Here is a 24,490-nt window from a genome sequence, read left to right as displayed (position 1 = left end):
GGTTGGCTTCATGGTCGAGTGGTTGGCTTCATGGTCGAGTGTCTTCGAGTCTGTCGAGTGGAACACTTCTGAGTCGATTGACAGGTGGTTTTTTCTAGGGATGTCCTTGGGTAGGGTAGTTAGGACAGGTCCACGACCCTACCCTAGTTACATGGCTTCATCATTAGCCCCCGAATGGACCGAGGTTTGAGTGGGGAAGGAGTTGAGAACTCTTCCGACCCATTTCTCGTGCTATGAGTATGTCTTGTTCTGGATCAATGAACCTTAGGTGACGGCACCAACTTCTGTTTCAGTCGCCTTGATCCATTCTTTGTTTCCGTCGAGTGAAGTTGTTACTTGAGAAACTCCGAGTGACGATGTGGAGGGGATCCTCCGTCTGACAAGTTGTTTTGTTGTCCGTGGATTTTGTGGGATTCGAATTTTGGGAAGCGCGCGGGACGGAGCGAGGCTGCAGTAATCGGATGGAATAAGGCAGGGACGCCTCGATCTCCACGCCACCTTTTTCTCCATGTATCGCGCGCACGACTATTGCGGGATTTGACAGGATCGCCCAGGCCTACCAGTCAGTCACTCCGAAGTAACCTTATATAAGGCGCCGGACGGGGTTTTTTGAACAGTGCGTTCCCATTTCCTCCTCTCCTCCCTAGAGCCATCCGCCTCACTCGCTTCCATCTCAGTGCCGCTGCCTAGTGCTCGTCCCGCCGGTGACGATGGTAAAAGAGAAGACGGCGGCCCTGGAGCGGGCGAAGAAGGCGACATCGAAAGAGAAGGGAAGGGCGACCAGTCGGGGCGGATCTTCATCAAGGGCTGGCCTGCCGCCGGGCTGGATCCAGGGCGACTGGATCCGCTTGACGATCCGTCAAGCGGATCTGGACGACCTGGCCGATGGAAGACTGATCCCCCACGGATCAGCGCGGCTCCCGGGGAAGGAGTCCGAGCCGCCTCCTCAGGAGGGTGAGTGTGTTCTCTTGGCCACTCATGTCGACCGTGGGTTTTCTTTGCCGGCTCACCCTTTCTTTCGAGGATTTCTGAATTTCTTCAGGGCACAACTCCACCACTTTACGCCCAACACCATCGTGTATCTCGCTGCTTTTGTGTCTTTGTGCGAGAATTTCTTGGGTTGCCGGCCTCATTGGGGTCTTTTCAAGCACATCTTCACCTATCGCTCCCAGACGGTGAAAAAGGCCAATCCGAGTGATGAGAGAACCCAAGTGATTCAGATGTGTGGGGGTCTTGGGGTTCAGTTGAGAAGGAAAAGCGCCTTTCCGACCATGATCCTACCCGACTCGGTCCGGGGATGGCAGTCGACCTGGTTCTACTTCAAAGACCAGCCGACGCCAGTATAGTCAACTGGACTCCCTCCTTTTTCCAATGACCGAGTGAGGAAGCCTTCCTCTTTGAAGGTACTCCCGGAACAGAAGGCGCAGGTTAAGGTATTAGTCGAGCGTGTCGTCCAGCTTATCCGTGACGGGGTGACCGGCATGGACCTCTTGGAGGTCTTCCTCCGGCGACGCATCCAGCCGCTTCAAGTTCGAGACCATCCGATGTGGTTGTATTCTGGCACTGAGGACACCACTCGGATCCACCCGGAGGATATTGACGAGGCCACGCTGGAGAGGTGGCTGGCAAGCATCACAGGGAACACGGACAACCCCAGAGGAGCTAGGAGGATTCCTCCACTCGACCAATCATACGACGTAGACAAGGTCCACTTCTGCATCTCTGACTGTGATCTTGCTTTCTTCATTATGTTTGCTTTAAAATCAGTCGACTGACCTTTGCCTTGTTTGTTGTCTTCTAGGCCATGAATGAGATGTACTCGATGCCCAACGAGGTGCAAGAACAGGCCGACGAGGGAGAGGCGAGCGGAGGTGAAAGTGAGGAGGAGTGGGAATCTGATGGTGAGGAGGAAGAGGACGACGACGGCTCCAGTGAAGAGGAGGAGGAGATGGAAATCGGTCCTCCACGCACGGAAAGGCGATCCAAGCATGGAAAGTTGTGCCGTTGTCGAAGCGCCCTCGGGCGGCTTCTCCGGCGCCGACTGAGAAAGCACCGAAGCCGTCAAAGCCGCCGAAGGCCTTGCCCAAGATGAGAATGGCCATTCCCACTATCTCCGGGTAACGACAAAACTTGTGTTTTCTTGTTTTAGCACAGATGAACTCTTGGTCGACTCATCGACTGACCGACTGGTTTCTGAAATCTGCAGTGCTGCTACCTCCGAGACCTCCACCAAGAACGATGACCAAGAGATGGAAGACGCTGCCACCTCCAATCCTGTTACGCCCTCTTGTAGTTTCCCTTATGGTCGATTGGATTTTCGTTTCTAAATCTGGATTTCTCCTGCAGCTCCTCCTCACGTCATTGATCTCCCTGATGATGACGACGAGGTGCCACTGAGGGGGAGGAAGAACAAAAAGGCGTCGGCTGGCAAGACCATTCGGACTGCATAAGTGCCTGAAGGCATTGGTTCAAGAAGGTGGTGATGTCACTCAGCATTCTGTGTCCTTCGCTGTGCGCTGACGAGTGTCTGGCCTTCATCATCAATTGCTGATCCGCCCTCCCTTTTTGCCATGCACCACGTCCCAGAGGACCAAGCGGGTGCTGCTAAGGAGGCCATACGCCAGGCGGGGATCATGATGGAGCAGGTGAAGGCGATCCGGGAAGCCAGTCAAGCGGCTTATGATGCTAGCTCAGCCCTCCAGAGTAATGTCCAGGTTAGTTGGTCACGGCTTGTTCTGTTTGAATCTGTACACCCACTGGGTGTGTCGATTGATTTTTTGCTCTGGTGGGGGCACGCTGAGTGCACCCACTGGGTGTTGTCCCCAAGACTATGGTCGACTGCTGGCAGTCGACCGTAGTCTTTGTATTTCGAATTTCCTCATTCCAACTTCTTCAGTCGGTCTGGTCGGACCATGTCGAATGGAATCTTTTAACTGGTGGGGGCATGCTGAGTGCACCCACTGGGTGTAGTCCCCGAGACTACGGCGGACTGCTGGCAGTCGACTATAGTCTGAAGAACCTGTTTTTTGTAGATCATGATGAGATCTCTTTGTTCCTTTCGGTCGACTGATCGGATCAAGTCGATAAAACTAGTGGCGGCACGCTGAGTGCACCCACTGGGTGTAGTCCCCGAGACTACTGTTGAATATTTTGATTCGACTGTAGTCTTAGAAATGCTACGGTTTTTCTCTTAGTTACTCGGAAGCAACCTCTCTTTGATATATGTCGACTGACTCTTTCACAGAAATCTTGCGAGCTTGTGGCTCGTTATACTGAATTGGAAAACAAACATATCCAGCTCGACCTTGACTTGAAGCTTGTTCAGGAGAACTTCCAGAAGGCAAAGGATGAAGCAAAAGGTATGATTGGTGAGAACTTGATGACTGTTCTTATCCTTCTGCCCATTCTTGGTTCTGATCTCATTGTCATTTTGTTGATAAAACGAAGGAGGCTCTGAAGAAGAAGGACCAGGAACTTGCCGAGGTGCAGAAGGCGGCTTAGGATAAAATGAAGCTTGCGAAAGAGAAGCTGGCTTCAGTCGGTAAACTTGAAGAGGAGAACGCCAACCTGAAAGCAGCTCTCAACGCGGCCAACAAGGAAGTGAGCCGTCTGAAGAATGACAAGATTGCTCTGAGTGACAAGGCTAGTGAACTTGTAGGGAAGAAGAACGATCTGGAGGCTTATCTGGGAGGACTCGTCAAGAAATTATTTGTCATGCTTGAGGGTAATCTCTCTTACCCGACTGACTTGTAATCACCGACTCATCATAGAACTGCTGGCTCATCTTTGAGTTGTGTTTACAGAATTCTGCCAAAACTTCGAGGAGGAGACCAGTCGAGTGGAGACAGGCTTGGATCCCATTAATTCTTCTGTGAAGGATGAAACTGCCATGAACGTGCTCCAACTGGAGTCCCGTGTTGCTGGTGTGGTCGACTACCTTGCTCGACTGAAGGTTGCGGCATCGCGGATCGACACGCACTCTGGCCGAGAGAGACGGTTAAAAATGACCTCGAGTCTCTGATGACTCGACTGAATGAAGTTCCAGGTCGAGTGCAAGAATGGAAGAAGTCTTCTGCCAGGTGTGGTGCTGATGTTGCTCTGTCTCTGGTCCAAGTTCACTGCAAGAATGCGCGGGAGGACAAGCTGGCGTCCCTCAAAGTGGCCAATAACAAGAAGCATGACTTCCAATCTTTCATGGAGACCTTCATTGCCGCTGCCACTCGGATTGCAGATGGAATCGACCTGGACCAGTTTGTTGTGCCTTCCAGTCCTCCACCGGAGGAGTAAAAAACTTCTATGCTTGAAGCCTTAAATTTGCCTCGGAATGCCGAGTGGTTTTTGTAACCGATAAGCTTTTACAGGCTTGATGCCTGAGCACTTCTGAATCCGTAGGATGCTATCTGAACTTGGCTTTGTCGTTGAATATGTTTGCATTTGCCTTCGAGCGAACATTGTTCTCGACTCGGAATATATTTTAGTGCTTGTGACGCACTCTTGCAGGTAGGGATGGAGCACAGATTGCAGTCGACCTGCGTCCTTGTGGATCGGGATGGAGCGCACATTGTATTTGTGGCGGAGCTCCGAAGGAGAAGGTAGCAGTCGACCTGCACTTCGTCGTCCTTGCAGAGCGCACATTATATTTGTGGTGGAGCTCCGAAGGAGAAGGTAGAAGTCGACCTGCACCTCGTCGTCCTTGCAGAGCACACATTGTATTTGTGGCGGAGCTCCGAAGGAGAAGGTAGAAGTCGACCTGCACCTCGTCGTCCTTGCCGATCGAAATGGATTTCATACTTAGGCGAGTACTGGACTGCAGCTAAGCCCCCGAGTGGGAGGTTTGCTCTCCACTCGGTAGGATTTCAAACACTTAGGCGAGTACTGGACTGCAGCTAAGCCCTCGAGTGCGAGGTTTGCTCTCCACTCGGTAGGATTTTTGTATTTGTGACGTAGCTCCGAGGGAGAAGGTAGCAGTCGACCTGCACCTCGTCATCCTTGCGGAGCGCACATTGATTTTGTACTTAGGCGAGTACGGGACTATAGCTAAGCCTCCGAGTGGGAGGTTTGCTCTCCACTCGGTAGGATTTTCAAGTACTTAGGCGAGTATTGGACTGCAGCTAAGCCCCCCGAGTGAGAGGCAGACTCACCACTCGGTAGGATTTTTTGTTACTTAGGCGAGTGCTGGACTGCAGCTAAGCCCCCGAGTGGAAGGCAGACTCACCACTCGGTAGGATTTCAAATACTTAGGCGGAGCGGATTCGCAGCTAAGCCCCCGAGTGGGAGGCAGACTCGCCACTCGGTAGGATTTTCAAACACTTAGGCAAAACAGATTCGCAGCTAAGCCTCCGAGTGAGAGGCTTGCTCGTCACTCGGTAGGAATTTTTTTTACAAACTTAGGCGAAACGGATTCGCAGCTAAGCCACCCACTGGGGGATTTCTCACACAAACAAAAGCAACAACAATCAATGGGAAAATTATAACACTTTTGTCTTTGATAAGCAAACTACATGAGTACTTTTATTACAACTCATCCGAGTGAGTACTTAAGTGTAAAAGGGGCGGAGCAGGTCCGCATTCCAAGCTCGTGGCTCATCAATCTGGCGGCCGACATTGTAAATACGGTATGCTCCATTGTGGAGAACTTTGGTGACAATGAAGGGGCCTTCCCAAGTGGGGGCAAGTTTGTGTGGCTTCTGTTGGTCCACTCGGAGGACCAAGTCTCCTTGGAAGGCTCGACTCTTCACGTTTCTGGCATGGAATCGACGTAGGTCTTGCTGACAGATGGTCGACCGGATCATGGCCATCTCTCTTTCTTCTTCTAGAAGGTCAACTGTGTCCTGCCGGGCTTGCTCTGCTTCAACTTCAGAGTAGAGCTCAACTCAAGGTGCATTGTGAAGCAAGTCGCTCGGCAGAACTGCTTCGGCTCCATAGACCAGAAAGAATGGAGTTCTCCCAGTCGACCGATTAGGAGTAGTCCTCAATCCCCAAAGAACTGATGGAAGTTCTTCGACCCATGCGCCTGTTGCGTGTTTGAGATCACACATCACCCGGGGTTTCAGTCCTTTGAGAATTAGGTCGTTTGCTCTTTCTGCCCGTCCATTCGACTGGGGCTGAGCGATGGAACCGTAGTCGACTCGCGTGCCTTGAGAAGCGCAAAAGGCTTTGAATTGGTCGGAATCGAAGTTTGACCCATTATAAGTGATGATGCTATGTGGAACTCCATATCTGAATATCAACTCTCTGATGAAGCTGATAGCAGTGCCGACATCAAGATTCTTTATAGGCTTGGCTTTGACCCACTTAGTGAACTTGTCGACTGCCACCAGTACATGGGTGAAGCCGCTCCTGCCAGTTCTCAGTGGTCCAACCATATCTAATCCCCAAACAGCAAAGGGCCAGACGATTGGAATGGTATTCAAGGCTGAGGCGGGCTTGTGTGACATATTGGAATAGAACTGACATCCTTCATACTTGTCAACTATCTCTTTCGCCATTTCATTTGCTCTGGGCCAGTAAAACCCCGCTCAGTATGCTTTAGCCACAATAGTCCGAGAGGATGCATGATGGCCACCGGTCCCCGAGTGGATATCGTCGAGAATCAGCCGACCTTCTTCTGGCGTTATACATTTCTGACTGGCTCCAGTCGCGCTTTCCCTGTACAACTGTCCCCTCATCACAGTAAAGGCCTTGGATCGACCGACGATCTGTCGAGCCTCTTCATCATTCTCTGGGAGCTCTTTTCTTAGGATATACGCGATGTACGGCACTGTCCAGTCGGGAGTGATGACCAAAACTTCCATGATCAGGTCGACCACGGCTGGGACCTCAACTTCAGTCGGATCCGTGGCACTTTTTGGCTGCGGGGCTTCTTCGGTGAAAGGATCCTCTTGAACTGACGGCATGTGGATGTGCTCCAAAAACACATCACTTGGAATGGCTTCTCTCTTGGAACCTATTTTTGCCAAATCATCAGCTGCTTGATTTTTCAGTCGGGGTATATGATGAAGCTCTAACCCCTCGAATTTCTTCTCTACCTTCCTTACTGCGTTGCAGTAACCAGTCATGGCTGGACTTCTGACGTCCCACTCCTTCATCACTTGGTTAACCACCAAATCTGAGTCGCCATAGACCATGAGGCGACGGACGCCGAGTGAAATGGCCACGCGCAACACATACAAAAGCGCTTCGTATTCTGGTTCATTATTGGAGGAATCAAAGTGAATTTGGAGCACATATATGAGCTTATCTCCTCGGGGGGAAACCAACACTACCCCAGCACTGGATCCATTCAGCATCTTAGAACCATCAAAGAACATGCTCCAGTGCTCCGAGTGAACTTGAGTCGGCAGTTGCTGTTCAGTCCACTCGGCGATGACATCTGCTATTGCTTGGGACTTGATAGCTTTCTTTGCCTCAAATCTGATATCCAGGGGAAGGAGTTCAATCACCCATTTTGCCACTCGACTAGTTGCATCTCTGTTGTGCAGAATCTCTGACAATGGGGCACCACTGACGACTGTAATGGTATGGTCCGAGAAGTAATGAGAAACTTTCTTCGTGGTCATATAAATCCCATATACAAGCTTCTGATAATGATGGTATCTTTGCTTTGATGGGGTCAGAACTTTAGAAATATAATATACTGGGCGCTGAACTTTAAAGGCTTTTCCTTCTTCTTCCCGCTCGACCGTAAGTACTGTACTGACGACTTGTCATGTGGCTGCAATGTAAAGCAGCAAAGGCTCTTTGCTGATCGGGGTAGCAAGCACCGACTGGGTGGAAAGCAGGGCTTTTAGCTCTGCAAACGCTGCATCAGCTTCAGGAGTCCACTCAAACTTGTCTGACTTCTTCATCAGTCGGTAAAGAGGCAATGCCTTTTCACCGAGACGAGCGATGAATCGACTTAAAGCGTCCAAGCAACCAGTAAGCTTCTAAACATCGTGCACACACACATGTCTTTTCATTCGGAGTATAGTGCCCACTTTCTCTGGATTTGCATCGATTCCTTGTTCGGAAACGAGAAAACCGAGTAATTTTCCGCCAGAAACTCCGAATGTGCACTTTGATGGATTAAGCTTGATATCATACCTCCTGAGGTTGGCAAATGTTTCAGCAAGGTCAGTCAGCAGGTCGGAACTTTTCCGTGACTTGACCACAATATCATCCATGTACGCTTCCACATTCCGACTGATTTGAGTGAGCAAACACTTCTGAATCATCCTCATGAACGTGGCTCCGGCATTCTTGAGGCCGAATGGCATGCTAACATAACAGAAGCACCCGAATGGGGTGATGAAAGCTGTTTTGATCTCATTGGGTCCATACAGATGGATCTGATGGTAACCGGAATAAGCGTCTAAGAAAGACAGGCGCTCACATCCCACAGTCGAGTCGACTATTTGGTCGATGCGGGGGAGAGGAAAATGATCTTTCAAGCAGGCCCAATTGATATGTTTAAAGTCAATGCACATGCAAAGTGACTTGTCCTTCTTGGGGACCATGACAACATTGGCGAGCCACTCGGAGTGGTAAATCTCTCGGATAAAATCTACTGCTAAGAGCCGAGCCACCTCCTCGCCAATGGCCTTTCTTTTCTTGACGGCGGACCGTCGAAGATGTTCTTTAACAGGTTTCACTTTTGAGTCCACTCGTAGGCGGTGCTCAGCCAGCCCCCTGGGAACACCCGGCATGTCAGAAGGTTTCCATGCGAAGATGTCCCAGTTCTCACAAAGGAACTGGATGAGCGCTTCTTCCTATTTGGGGTCGAGCGTTGTAGAGATATTGGTCGGAGCAGCATTGGGGTCGGTCGGGTGAATGTGAATCAGTTTCGTCTCACTGGACGACTGAAACGCTGATTCCGTAGCGGGCTTCTTGGCTCGCAACAAATCACTCGGCGATCTTTGAGCCTTTCTGAAAGCACTCTTCTGCCTTCTTCCGATTGCCAGTAACAGTGATCACACCTTTGGGGCCAGGCATCTTCAATTTGAGATAGACGTAACATGGTCGAGCCATAAAACATGCATAAGCTGGCCTGCCCAAAATAGTGTGATAGGCACTCTGGAAATCCACAACTTCAAATGTCAACTTTTCTTTGTGGAAATTTTTGGAATCATCGAAAACTACATCAAAAGCAATCTGATCGGATGATGCAGCCTTCTTTCCAGGAATGACTCCATAGAAACTCATGTTGCTGGTACTGAGTCTGGACATCGAAATGCCCATCCCTTTTAATGTCTTTGCATACAGTATATTCAGGCTACTGCCACCATCCATCAAAACTTTAGTCAGTCGAGTGCCTTCAACGACTGGGTCGACCACCAGAGCTTGCCTCCCAGGGGTGGCTATGTGTGTCGGGTGATCAGACTGGTCGAATGTGATGGCAGTCTGAGACCATTTCAGATAATTGGGTGTCTCTGGAGCAACCATGTTCACTTCTCGGTTGATAACTTTCAATCGAATTTTGCTCTCAACGTCAGCAAAAATCACCAGAGTGGAATTGACCCGGGGATATCCATCATCACTATCCTCCTTGTCCTCAACTTTGTCTGACTCCTTTCCTTGTCTTTGGGTTGTTTCCCCTGGAATTGCTGGATCAAGAGCCGACACTGTCGAGTGGTATGTTTCGGGTAAATGAAGTTACCCTCCTCATCTTTTTTCGTGTGGATGTGGCACGGCAAACCCATCATGTCATTTCCTTCCTTGTCTTTCACCTTCTTAGGGTTCCAAGGCCCTTTAGGCTTCCCTTTAAACTTTCCTTGAGTCACGGCCAAGGCTTCTCCAGGAGCAGCTGGCTCGCCTTTCCGCTTCTGCTTCCGACTGGAGTTCCCTCCTCCGGTTTCGTGGGCGAATGACTTGTGCTTGCCACTCCGGAGTCGATCCTCTTCTTCACCATTGGCATACTTGGTGGCTATCTCCATCATTCGACTCAGAGACATGTCTCCGGTTTGACCGAATTTCAGGTTTAGCTCTTTGTACTTAACACCTTCCTTGAAGGCACACACTGCCTGGTGATCAGATACATTCTCTACCATGTGATGCAATGTGATCCATCTCTGGATGCAATCTCTCAAAGTCTCATTCGACTTCTGCACACAGGTCTACAGCTCTGTCAGTCCTGCTGGTCGCTTGCAAGTTCCGTCAAACATTCTGACAAACACTCGGGAAAAATCTTCCCAAGTATAAATGTTGTTGCGTGCCAACTGATTCAACCATGCTCTGGCCGAGCCCTCCAACATAAGAGGCAGATGTTTCATGGTCACCTCATCATTGCCGCCGCCAATCTGAACAGCCACTCGGTAGTCTTCAAGCCAAGTATCAGGCTTGGACTCACCAGTGAACTTACTGACTCCAGTCGCCAACCTGAAGTTGGGAGGAATCACCGCGGCCCTGATGGCTCTGCTGAAACACTCTGGTCCCGAGACATGCACTCGGCTGCTGATGGGTACATCTCTGTCGTGACCCTCTCGGTGAGCTCTGTTCCTGTCGACCAGCCCTTGAATGATAATGGATCTCGCATCAAAGCCTGGTTCCCTGGGGTCGACTGGAATCATTCACCCACCACTGTGCTGGCGTCTGTCATCCTGTTGTCGAGGCGCGTACGATCCACCCCTTGGGGTAGGGTTGGGCACTCGACGTCGATCATCACGATCGATTCGGTGATCATACTGCTCATGGTTCTTGTACTGATCATGCCGGTCTCCACGCCCTTCACGCCTCGAGGGTGATCTGGGGCTATGAGCTGACTAGACTGTATTCGCAGCTACGGATCTGCTGTGAATCCTGATCCGCGACTGTGATACAGCTGAATTTTGATCTCCTAATGCCCAGAGTAAATCTCTGATCTACAACAAGCCTCTGCCAGCCTCTGACTGGGAAGGCTGAATTGACTCTGCTATACGGGAAGCAACTGCTAAATTCTGAATCGGGGTTTGATATACCTGAGTCGATTGTGGAAAGAGTTGACGTCGACTGGAATCTGGAACCCGTTGCCGCGCGCGCTCATCGAGTGCCCGCTGAAGTTTCTCCAGTCGAGTGTGCTCAGCCAAGTTGGCCAAGCATGCGTCCTCTAAGGCACGAGCCTCGGGAGTTTCTCCAACGATAGGAGTATGAAGCGCATCCATGTTCCGACGGCGAAGTTCTTCCCTTTGCAGCGAAGTGAGGGGCTCGGGGAGATACTCCTCATGGGCATGCGACGGATCGCCTCTGCCGTCGCCTCCGTCGGCGCCGGGAAAACTGGGAGGACCGCGTGGTCCATCAACCATCAGAACCTCCGCCGCTGGATCACTGCTGTCGCACTCGGATGCAGTCTCTGCGGAGCCAGTCGAATAGGCCGTAGAGAGATTCGCCGGGCTCGATTGCCGCGACTTGGGGGGTGGCCGACTGACGAGCCACCGCGTGTCTCACCCACCGCTGAAGCCTCGACCGACCGGAGCGCTTGCGCCGGCGGGAAACAAGGGGGGAGGACGACACAGAAACCGACCGATACTGGGTCGACGGCTGCCGCAGGAGGACGCCACGGACGCACGCGCGGAAGTGCGTCGCTCCGCGGACTGGGAGCGCGTCGATGTCGAGCGGAGCCTCCTGAAGCCAAGCAGAGTCATCGGCGACGAACGTGAGCGCGCCGAGACAGATCTCGCGGCCCTTAACCAAAACTCCGCCTGAAACGATGATGAAGGAGATCGGAAAAAATTGCAACTTCTCCAATAAGTCGCTAAGACACCTGCCCCACGGTAGGCGCCAACTGTCGTGGTTCTAAGTCTGACAGTAGTATAGGGGGGTACTAATGGAGAGGGAAGATCCTAGCTATGGAGTAGTTGTATGCGCAAGAGATTTACGAGTTCAGGCCCTTCTCGGAGGAAGTAACAGCCTTACGTCTCGGAGCCCGGAGGCGGTCGACTGGATTATACGTGTGTGAGTTACAGGGGTGCGAACCCTTTACACTGAGGAGGGGGGTGGCTTATATAGAGTCCGCCAGGCCCCTCCGGCCCTCAGTTATGCAGGGTTTAAGATACATTAAGGTTGGGTGTTACTGGTAACGCTACACATAAAGTGCTATGATGACCATAAAAGCTACTTAATGACCGACCGTTTGTACACAGAGTGACATTAGATCTCCTGGGCGTCGAGTGGTTGGCTTCATGGTCGAGTGGTTGGCTTCATGGTCGAGTGTCTTCGAGTCTATCGAGTGGAACACTTCTGAGTCGATTGACAGGTGGTTTTTTCTAGGGATGTCCTTGGGTAGGGTAGTTAGGACAGGTCCATGACCCTACCCTAGGTACATAGCTTCATCACCCACAGCCTGCCGCGCGCCCTCGGCCCCTGCCGCTGCCGCCCGCAGTAGCCTTTGGCTTGGCCTCCCCTGCCGCGTGCACCGTCGCCGCTGGCCGCGTCGGCCCTGAGCTAGCCGCCGCCCCCCTTCTGCCCCCTGCCGCACTCGCCTCCCGTATCCCGCCACTACAGCCTTGGCTGCACCGCCCGTCCCCACCCCGCACCCACTGGACCAGCTCGCCGCCGCCAACCGCTGCCCCGGTCCGGCGCCCTGGAGCTCCGCCCACCGTGCCCGGCGGCCTTGCCCCGTGCCCGGGCGGGCTTCAGCCCCCGAGGGGCGCCCAACGCCCGCCCTTGCGCCCATTAGCCCGCCCGCTAAGGCCCCTGTCCTATGACATATGGGCCCCACCACCTGGAACGTTTTAAAAAAGTTAATTAAAAAAGAATAAATAAAAAATAATAAAATTAATTAATTAAGGAATTAATTAACTTAATTAATCCCGATTAGATTGACCTAATCACTAGTTAACTTAATTAAACCCTAATTAGCCTAATCTGTCAATGACAGGGGGCCCCACCCCCTGTTGACCAGCCAAACATTGACTGGCCAACTGGGTCCCCCTGGCCCACATGTCAGCCCCTGTGTACACAGGGCTGGGTACATTTAGCATTTACTATTTAATTTTGAATTAATAATAATTTAGAAAATGATTTAAAACTTCAAAAATTAATATAAAATAATTCGTAACTCGGATGGAAAAACTTTCTACATGAAAGTTGCTCAGAACGACGAGACGAATTTGGATACGCAGCCCTTTGTCCGCCACACATCCCTAGCATAGCGAACACACAACTTTCCCCCTCCGGTTCACCTGTCCAAAAACGCGAAACACCGGGGATACTTTCCCGGATGTTTCCCCCTTTCGCCGGTACCACCTACTACCGCGTTATGGCACACCTAGCACCGCTCATTGTCATGTCTTGCATCATCATGCTTATGTTTGCACTATATTTATTGTTTCTTCTGCCTCTTCTCTCTGATAGACTAGGGGATCGACGCCGCTGCTACCCAGTACGACTACGGAGTTGACGACCCCTCCTTCTTGCCAGAGCAACCAGGCAAGCCCCCCCTTGATCACTAGATATCGCCTATTCTTCTCTCTACTGCTTGCATTAGAGTAGTGTAGCATGTTACTGTTCAGTTACTCCTATTCTGTTGCATAGCCTGTCATTGTTGCTACAGTTGTTGATACCTTACCCGCAATCCTAAATGCTTAGTATAGGATGCTAGTTTACCATCAGTGGCCCTACATTCTTGTCAGTATGCCTTGCTATACTATCGAGCCGTGATCACTTAGGAGGTGATCACGGGTATATACTATACATATATTCTTACTATACAGATGGTGACTAAAGTCGGGTCGGGGATCACTCAGGAAGTGATTTTGATGTGGGGGATGGAAGGATAGGTGGCTCCATCTTGGTAGAGGTGGTCCTGGATTCTCGACGGCCGCCGACTGTTACGTTGTGGCGGAGCGACAGGGCAGATTGAGACTACCTAGGCGAGAGGTGGGCCTGGCCCTGGTCGGCGTTCGCGGTTACTTCATAATAACACGCTTAACGAGATCTTGGTATTTGATCTGAGTCTGGCCACTAGCCTATACACACTAACGAACTACGCGGGAACAGTTATGGGCACTCGACGTCATGGTATCAACCGAAGCCTTCTTGACGTCAGCCACTGAGCGGCGCGCGCCGGGTTGGACTGGAACGCCTGCCCTTGTATAAGGGAGGCTAGGCCTGCTCACCAGCCGCCCTTGCAACGCAGGTGTGCAATGGGTGATGGGCCCAGACCCGTGCGCGCATAGGATTTAGACCGGCGTGCTGACCTCTCTGTTGTGCCTAGGTGGGGCTGCGACGTGTTGATATTCCGAGGCCGGGCATGACCCAGGAAAGTGTGTCCGGCCAGAGGGATCGAGCGTGTTGGGTTATGTGGTGCAACCCTGCAGGGAAGTTTATTTATTTGAATAGCCGTGTCCCTCGGTAAAAGGATGACCCGGAGTTGTACCATGACCATATGACAACTAGAACTGGATACTTAATAAAACACACCCAAACAAGTTCCAGAGACAACCCAGTGATCGCTTTCCCATAGGGCGACGAGGGGAGGATCGACGGGTAGGATTATGCTATGCGATGCTACTTGGAGGACTTCAATCTACTCTCTTCTACATGCTGCAAGACAAAGGCTGCCAGAAGTGTAGTCTTCGATAGGACTAGCTATCCCCCTCTTATTCTGGCATTCTGCAGTTCAGTCCACCAATATTGCCTCTTTACACATATACCCATGCATATGTAGTGTAGATCCTTGCTTGCGAGTACTTTGGATGAGTACTCACGGTTGCTTTGCTCCCTCTTTTCCCCCTTTTCTCTCTTCTTCTCGGATGCCGCAACTAGACGTTGGCACCCAGGAGCCAGACGCCACCGTCGACGATGACTCCTACTACACAAGAGGTGCTACTACTACGTGCAGGCCGCTGACAACGACCAGGAGTAGTTTGGGAGGATCTCAGGCAGGAGGCCTGCGCCTCTTTCGATCTGTATCCCAGTTTGTGCTAGCCATCTTATGGCAACTTGTTTAACTTATGTTTGTACTCAGATATTGTTGCTTCCGCTGACACGTTTATGTTCGAGCACTTGTATTCGAGTCCTCGAGGCCCCTGGCTTGTAATATGATGCTTGTATGACTTATTTTACTTTTAGAGTTGTGCTGTGATATCTTCCCGTGGGTCTCTGATCTTGATCGTACACATTTGTGTGCATGAATAGTGTATGATTGAATCGGGGGTATCACAACGGCGATTCCTGTCGGCATCGTGTCCCTCTTGGGGGCGTCGTCGAGGTTCCTTTTTCCTGTGCTAGGGCACTGAATGAAAATCTTTGACCGTTTCTTCGGTCTCGAGGGCAGAGGCGTATTGCGTCGTCATCCTCTTGGGGTTGTCGTCGTGGAGCTCAGGTTCTCTTCGGTCGTGGCATGTCGTCATCGGTGGGCAAGCTTGGATCCCGGCTGGAAGTTCCTTCGCCTATGGTGTAGGGTTGTCTCGCTGGATCCTATCTTTTACACGTGACTTCGTTGGCATCGTTCTCGGTCCTTGGTGTCTGCTGGCCGGATCGGCGCTCCAGGCCCGGAGTGAGAGGGCAGGGGGCTCTCTCTAGCGACATCTTGGTGTGTGCGTTGCAACGGATGTCCAGTGGTTTCTTATGGAGGCCCGCGGCTCCTCGTCTACTGAGTAGTCTGGAGTGCTTCTTGTTGGGGTGCGGCTACTCCTATTTGTATGTTTATTATCTTTGATGATCTGCTTTCTAAGAGGGTTTCCTCACCACTTTGTATCGGTTCGGTCGTATTGTTTTATATGTAAAGCGGGGCGAAAGCCTTTTTCGGTAATGATCATAACTACCAATCTTTCAATGTCATGAAGAGAAGCCTATTCATAGCACAAGAATGGGCCCGCATCAAGCAATGGCAGTTCAACATGGCATGCCAACAGGTGGCCTCTCAGCAAAAGGAAATCACAGCACAAACTAAACTCATAGCAAAATACTACCTCCGTCCATATTAACAGTTAAAAAGACTTTCTACGGACTGGTTAGTAGTATTCTAAACCAAAGGTGTTGCTTGTTGAAGACTTCCCACGTATAAAATAGAAGCAAAAAGTATCTCTCATCGTCTGAAGAAAATAAAGGAATGTGAGAAGGATGGAAGAAATGTAAGGATCACACGGTGTGACTGATCTGGTCTCTCGGCCCATTCCTGGCAAGTGGCAACTAGGTACATGCAAAGTCACGATGTATCACATAGAGAAAAGTCGGAAATAAACCTTGATTTCGTGCTCTTAGTCTGAATCAAACCTTGATCTTGCAATCCTTGAAATTTGCACGGGATCCTGGTCAATCCTGGCCGTTTTTCGCTCATACCTTGTTTGGATACTGGGATTGATTATGTGGCACGGGATCGAGGAGAAAGTGGCAACGACCCGACGTGCGACGACGGCTGTGCATATGTGTATGTGTTCCTTTAACTTATCTTTTTTATTTATACATGATGTGATCCTCCATGGTGTGTGGTTTGTTATGTCTTTGGCTAGTAACACGCAGACACGCCGGAGCCGGTCAGTTGTTGTGTACGTACGTCTCAGCTTTGTGAGAGTGAGCGTCCGGCTTGGTGGATGCATCACCCTTGTACCGCCACCTGATCTTCGTCGCCATGGCTGACACGTTGAGGCATGCCACGGCCTCCTTGTTCTACCGGAAAAACAGGTAGTCTAGCGGGATGACGCTGTTGGAGTGCACACAGTTGTATTCCCGGCAGGGATTGTGCTTTTCCCGGCATGGCAAACTGGTTAGGGCGAAGATTGACCGGGATTGGTAAATACAAGATGCTGATTTGAGGGATTAGAAGGTTAAGGTTCGATTCAGACTTCGAGTACGAATTCAAGATTTATTTCAGACTTTTTCCTATCACATTTGTTGATCTGATGCAATCCTTGGCCGCCGCCACACACAACATATACAACACAATATTTCCTGAGGAAGACCTCTTCTCTTAGATCATCAAGGAAGACCTCTTCCAACTTATTCTCGCTAATCATGTAAAATAATATGAGCAGCAAAGGAAAGCTGCGGTAGGCGGTAGGCGACGTACGGCAGTGCTAGTAATCAAGTTGACAACGGCATGGGGAACATGTCAAACACGCTTCCACAAAGTCCTTCCAAGTTCAACATCCTTCAAAATGGCTAGGCTATATATAGCTTCCATACCGTTCTGATTTCCCTCACATCCATCTCTGCGACATTCCTTCGTTCCCTTCTAGTAGCAGCTAACTTGCCAATCCATCCATCAGTGGCAAACGTGCAGTAGTGCACATGGCCGTTTCCTCTTGTTTCCCGTTGGCTGCTCGCTGCAGCCTCCTGCTCACGGCAGCGCTGGTCCTAGCGCTGAGCCATGAAGCCCATGGTCATGCCGGTGCCGGTGCTGGGTTGAGCTCGTCCTTTTACGACGACTCATGCCCCAGTGCGCATGACATTGTCCGGCGCGTCATCCAGAGTGCCCGTGTCGCCAACGCACGCATCCCAGCCAGCCTCATCCGCCTCCACTTCCACGACTGCTTTGTTCAGGGCTGTGATGGCTCACTTTTGCTGGACAACGACCTCCCGGCGATCATGACCGAGAAGGAGGTCCCTGCCAACAACAGGTCAGTGCGCGGGTTTGATGTGGTTGACGACATTAAGCATGCATTGGAGAATGCGTGCCCCGGCATCGTGTCTTGTGCCGACATTCTCGCCCTCGCCTCCGAGATCTCAGTCGAGCTAGCTGGAGGGCCTCGCTGGAGTGTGCCGTTGGGCCGCCGTGATGGCACGACCACCAATGTTGAGAGCGCCAACAATCTCCCAAGCCCCTTCGACTCTCTGCAGACGCTCCAGGAGAAGTTCAGAAACTTGGGCCTCGACGACACTGACCTTGTCGCCCTCCAAGGAGCCCACACCTTTGGGCGGGCACAATGCCAATTCACACAACAGAACTGCAGTGCCGGGCAGGACGGGGAGACGCTGGTGAACCTCGACACAGTTACCCCTGATGTCTTCGACAACAAGTACTATGGCAACCTCTTGCATGGGCGCGCCCCTCTCCCTTCGGACCAGGTAATGTTGTCCGACCCTGTCGCCGCCACGACCACCGCGTCGATCGTTCACAGGTTCTCCGGTAGCCAGAAGGACTTCTTCAAGAATTTCGCAGCCTCGATGGTCAAAATGGGGAACATAAGCCCGCTGACTGGAAGGGCTGGGGAGATTAGGAACAACTGTCGGAGGGTGAACAAAAAACCCTATTGATGAATGAGATTGATGTTATGAGTTGTGAACTCATTGTCCTTTTGTAAAATATTCTTTTAATTCATTCTAACTGTAAAGGATTCTTTTTATTCTCTTTGGAAACAAATGTAAATGTTCTTTTTTTCATTACTACACGTGATTGTCGCGAACCCATTCTTTTCATTCCAGAGACTTGTTTTCAATAAGCATATATTCAAATCACTTTACCATCATTCAAAAGCAAATCATCTATATGCACATCTTTTGGGGGAGCTGAAGAAAATATGCCCTAGAGGCAATAATAAAGTTATTATTTATTTCCTTATTTCATGAGAAATGTTTATTATTCATGCTAGAATTATATTAACCGGAAACATAATACATGTGTGAATACATAGACAAACATAGTGTCACTAGTATGCCTCTAATTGACTAGCTCATTGAATCAAAGATGGTTAAGTTTCCTAGCCATAGACATGAGTTATCATTTGATTAACGGGATCACATCATTAGAGAATGATGTGATTGACTTGACCCATTCCGTTAGCTTAGCACTTGATCGTTTAGTATGTTGCTATTGTTTTCTTCATGACTTATACATGTTCCTATAACTATGAGATTATGCAACTCCCGTTTACCGAAGGAACACTTTGTGTGCTACCAAACGTCACAACGTAACTGGGTGATTATAAATGAGCTCTACAGGTGTCTCCAAAGGTACATGTTGAGTTGGCATATTTCGAGATTAGGCTTTGTCACTCCGATTGTCGGAGAGGTATCTCTGGGCCCTCTCGGTAATCCACATCACTATAAGCCTTGCAAGCAATGTAATTAATGAGTTAGTTACGGAATGATGCATTACATAACGAGTAAAGAGACTTGCCGGTAACGAGATTGAACTAGGTATTGAGATACCGACGATCGAATCTCGGGCAAGTAACATACCGATGACAATGGGAACAACATATGTTGTTATGCGGTTTGACCGATAAAGATCTTCGTAGAATATGTAGGAGCCAATATGAGCATCCAGGTTCCGATATTGGTTACTGACCGGAAACGTGTCTCGGTCATGTCTACATAGTTCTCGAACCCATAGGGTCCGCACACTTAAGGTTTCGATGAGTTTATGAATTTTGATGTACCGAAGGTTGTTCAGAGTCCCGGATGTGATTACGGACATGACGAGGAGTCTCGAAATGGTCGATACATGAAGATTGATATATTGGAAGCTTATATTTGGATATCAGAAGTGTTCCGGGTGAAATCGGGATTTTACCGGAGTGCCGGGAGGTTACCGGAACCCCCCGGGGGCTTATTGGGCCTACATGGGCCTTAGTGGAAGATAGGCATCCAAGGCTGGGCCGCGCGCCCTCCCCCTAGTGCGAATAGGACAAGAAGAGGGGTGCGGCGCCCCCCTTTCCTTCCTCTCTCTCCCTCTTTCTGCCCTTCTCCAAGTCCAACAAGGAAAGGAGGGAGTCCTACTCCCGGTGGGAGTAGAACTCCCCATGGCGCGCCCCCTCCTAGGCCGGCCGCCCCTCCCCCTTGCTCCTTTATATACTGGGGCAGGGGGGCACCTCTAGACACAACAATTGATCCCTTGGATCTCTTAGCCGTGTGCGGTGCCTCGCTCCACCATAATCCACCTCGATAATATCGTAGCGGTGCTTAGGCGAAGCCCTGCATCGGTAGAACATCATCATCATCACCACACCGTCGTGCTGACGGAGCTCTCCCTCAAAGCTCAGCAGGATCGGAGTTCGAGGGACGTCATCGAGCTAAACGTGTGCTGATCTCGGAGGTGCCGTACGTTCTGTACTTGGATCAGTCAGATCGTGAAGACGTATGACTACATCAACCTTGTGCTAATGCTTCCGCTTTCGGTCTACGAGGGTACGTGGACAACACTCTACCCTCTTATTGCTATGCATCATCATGATCTTGCGTGTGCGTAGATTTTTTTTTAAAATTACTACATTCCCCAACAGTGGAATCCGAGCCAGGTTTTATGCGTAGATGTTATATGCACGAGTAGAACACAAGTGAGTTGTAGGCGATACAAGTCATACTGCTTACCAGCATGTCATACTTTGGTTCGGCGGTATTGTTGGATGAAGCGGCCCGGACCGACATTACGCGTACGCTTACGCGAGACTAGTTCTACCGACGTGCTTTGCACATAGATGACTGGTGGGTGTCAGTTTCTCCAACTTTAATTGAACCGAGTGTGGCTACGACCGGTCTTTGAGAAGGTTAAAGGGAAACCCTTCCTATCTATAGTCCGATAGGAAACGAGCGCCAGACTAGCCGACGGCCATCGATTCAATTTAAATCCGACGGTCACAACAAGCTCTTCATATATGTTAAAAAAGGAGAAGAAAATCCGAACATCCGGGCATTAACTTCCCGCAACTCCCGCATCTAACCTCTTCCTAATTTCTCGCCCCACATGCCTCCCGATTCCATTCGCCGCCAACAGCAAGCATAGGCCCAAGCTCGCCTCACCCAGATCCCTTCCACCCCCGCCTCCATCGCCCATCGTCGTTGTGTATCGTGGAAACCTCATCGGTCAGTCCTCTTCCTCTACTCCTACCCACCACATCGTCTGTTCATTGATCTACCGAGCTGCTAATTCTGCATGACAATCATGGCCGTGATCTGCTGAGGTGCTAATTCTCCACGACACCACGACCATGATCCGCCAAGGCCGATGTGAGCGGGAACCAACAATCGTGAGCAAGAAGTTTGATGGCTGTTCCCTTTGGCATGGTGAGCGTCACAAAGAGTTGATTCCAATGTGTGTTCCTCACTGATTTTGCTGGTTGCGTTGCAATGATTTAATTCTCCTATGCTTGATTCATATGTGCTTGATTAGTAGGTGGTCGTGATGCCCATCCCAGCAGGGAGGATGGATAGGCATCGGGCAATCACCAAGTGACAGGATAATGCTCCCTTCTCCTGGAGTGCCATCCCTTCTCGATAGCGACCAGAGCACGCCCATCCGGTTGCACATCGGCTTCACGTCCTCGGTTGACCTCATTTTAATTTGATATTCAGCTGTCCTACTTTGCAGTAAAGGAGGTCTCGGCTAATGGTTCATCGTTGTTGCAGCGCCGCTCCATGCATGCCAATCCTTCTTAGTGCCGCTAACCATGGCGATAAAGGAAGCATGCCTACCATGCACTTCCAGCATTGGCAGGACGCACGTCCGACATCAAATAGAAGCATGATTACAATCGCAACGAAGCACGACCAACTTCTCCATACCAAGTTCACTAACGTTGAGTTCCCATATTTTTCATGCATATAATTATATGGTGATGAATTTTTGCCATAACCGAGTTCCCATAACATGTTTTTACTCTAGTGTGTCTTTTATGTATGTTGTGAGAAAATGAAGATATTACAACCTAGCAACCATGCTTCATAGATTATTGCATATGATTCTATGGTGATGAATTTTTGCTTCCACCATTGTAAGTGTGTGCTACTCTGACTGTACAACTTTTTTGCTTCAACCATTATCCGATACAAGTGTCTCTTCAACCACTACTACTCTCTGCTTCAACCATTTGCTTTTGTTCATGAATTTCATTATACAACCATATTGCTTTATTTAGTGGATTTTTGTACAAGCTACTAAATTTTGTGCTTCCTTCTTTCTCACTGAATGCTTCAGTTGTACAGATTCCCAATAATGATGCAATGTGTGTTGATTACTAGACCAACCGGGCTCTAAGTTGTCGGTTCTACGACGAGCGATGCAGAGCTCATGGCAAACACAGACATTGTCATGATCGGATTGCCGCCCTCCGCTATGACGAATACAACAAAATGAAATTATTGTTGTAATAGTATTTTACTATTGTTGTAAATGAATTTGTAAATTTGTGTTCACAAAGTATTAGTCTGTTTCAATGTATCATCATACATATCCTGCTGCCACATGGTTTGTGAAGCAGAAAAAAATCTGTATACGAAAAGATCGTTTCGTTTGCAATTTTGTTACTACTTTGGTTGGAAGCAATTTTATAGTTGATGGAAACAAGAGATTGATGCTTTTGAAACAGGTCTAAACAATTTTTCTTTTTGATGGAAGCAAATCACTGTTTGGTTGATGAAATCTCTAGTCCATGGAACAATGCTTCCTACAGAAAATATGTGATACTATGAGATAGTTTTATATGGAAGCAAATATTACAAACGAATATGGAAGCAAATATTGGTGTGCGGAAGATGCTCAATGTCATACATCATGCTTCCTTGATCGACGAAACTCTGTTATGCACTAGCATCAAAATTTCCAGTATCTAGAAAAAACAAAGTTGAATATAAGCAAGTGCACGAAGCATATAAAATTGTGTATGAAGCAACTAAAATTATAGTAAACCAAATAAAATGTGCCCACAAAACATAATTTTGCAAAGCAAGCAAATTAATCTATCTATGGAAGCATAGTTTTTTTCTAGGGATGCACGGGAACATACAGTGTTGTGCTGGAAGCAAAATAACGAAGTAGGAAACATGGGCATGGATAGAGGACGGAGAATATGGTAGATCACACGTGATTGATGGATGACGAGATCCATGCATCATGCATGTAAGCTAGCTACCGGCCTACGATACCTCAAGCCCATGTATTACTCGCGTAAAAGCGGGAAGTGTGATGGATGCGGGGACAGTTATGATGAAGCACTCAATTAACGAAACAAATTAGCTAAACTCACGGCCTAACTAGTAGTACTACTTACATCGGACGTCTACCGTGCATTGGATCGAACGGACAAGGACTGGTCTGACAAGGAGCCAAACATCAGTAGTCTGATGCCTAGCGGTGCCCAAGGTTAAAACAACACTAACTTGACGAACTATCGTTGTGGTTTTGATGCGTAGGTAAGAACGGTTCTTGCTCAGCCCGTAGCAGCCACGTAAAACTTGCAACAACAAAGTATAGGACGTCTAACTTGTTTTTGCACAACGTGTTGTGATGTGATATAGTCAAGACGTGATGCTATATTTTATTGTATGAGATGATCATGTTTTGTAACCGAGTTATCGGCAACTGGCAGGAGCCATATGGTTGTCGCTTTATTGTATGCAATGCAATCGCCCTGTAATTGTCTTACTTTATCACTAAACGGTAGCGATAGTCATAGAAGCAATAGGTGACGAAACGACAATGATGCTACGATGAAGATCAAGGTGTCGCGCCGATGACGATGGTGATCATGACGGTGCTTCGAAGATGGAGATCACAAGCACAAGATGATGATGGCCATATCATATCACTTATATTGATTGCATGTGATGTTTATCCTTTATGCATCTTATTTTGCTTTGATTGACGGTAGCATTATAAGATGATCTCTCACTAAATTTCAAGGTATAAGTGTTCTCCCTGAGTATGCACCGTTGCAAAAGTTCTTTGTGCTGAGACACCACGTGATGATCGGGTGTGATAAGCTCTACGTTCAAATACAACGGGTGCAAAACCGTTGCACACGCAAAATACTCAGGTTAAACTTGACGAGCCTAGCATATACAGATATGACCTCGGAACACTGAGACCGAAAGGTCGAGCGTGAATCATATAGTAGATATGATCAACATAGTGATGTTCACCATTGAAAACTACTCCATCTCACGTGATGATCGGACATGGTTTAGTTGATTTGAATCACGTGATCACTTAGATGATTAGGGAGATGTCTATCTAAGTGGGAGTTCTTAAGTAATATGATTAATTGAACTTAAGTTTATCATGAACTTAGTCCTGGTAGTATTTTGCAAATTATGTTGTAGATCAATAGCTCGCGTTGTTGCTTTCATATGTTTATTTTCATATGTTCCTAGAGAAAACTGTGTTGAATGATGTTAGTAGCAATGATGCGGATTGGATCCGTGATCTGAGGATTGTCCTCATTGCTGCACATAAGAATTATGTCTTTGTTGACCGCTAGGTGACAGATCTATTGCAGGAGCAGATGCGGACGTTATGAATGTTTGACTAGCTCAAAATGATGACTACTTGATAGTTTAGTGCACCATGCTTAACGGCTTAGAATCGGGACTTCAAAGACGTTTTGAACGTCATGGGCCATATGAGATGTTCCAGGAGTTGAAGTTAATATTTCAAGGAAGTACCCGAGTTGAGAGATATGAATTTTCCAACAAGTTCTATAGCTAAAAGATGGAGGAGAATCGCTCAACTAGTGAGCATGTGCTCAGATTGTCTGGGTACTACAATCGCTTGAATCAAGTGTGAGTTAATCTTCCAGATAAGATAGTGATTGACAGAGTTCTCTAGTCACCATCACCAAGTTGCTAGAACTTCGTGATGAACTATAGTATGCAAGGGATG

The 24,490-nt window shown here is 49.0% G+C and overlaps 1 protein-coding gene across 1 annotated transcript; it reads left to right on the top strand.

The window, feature by feature from the left end:
- The first annotated feature begins 17,184 nt into the window (after positions 1-17,184).
- Positions 17,185-18,150, top strand: LOC123066130 (peroxidase 2-like). Its single transcript, XM_044489274.1, has one exon. It carries the CDS (start codon positions 17,185-17,187, stop codon positions 18,148-18,150), a length of 966 nt encoding a protein of 321 aa, XP_044345209.1.
- Positions 18,151-24,490: the final 6,340 nt, after the last annotated feature.

Source organism: Triticum aestivum, chromosome 3B (genome assembly GCF_018294505.1).
Source record: "Triticum aestivum cultivar Chinese Spring chromosome 3B, IWGSC CS RefSeq v2.1, whole genome shotgun sequence".
Classification (NCBI taxonomy): Eukaryota; Viridiplantae; Streptophyta; class Magnoliopsida; order Poales; family Poaceae; genus Triticum; species Triticum aestivum.
The sequence above is the reverse complement of the archived record's forward strand: the minus strand, read 5'-3'. Positions and strand labels throughout refer to the sequence as shown.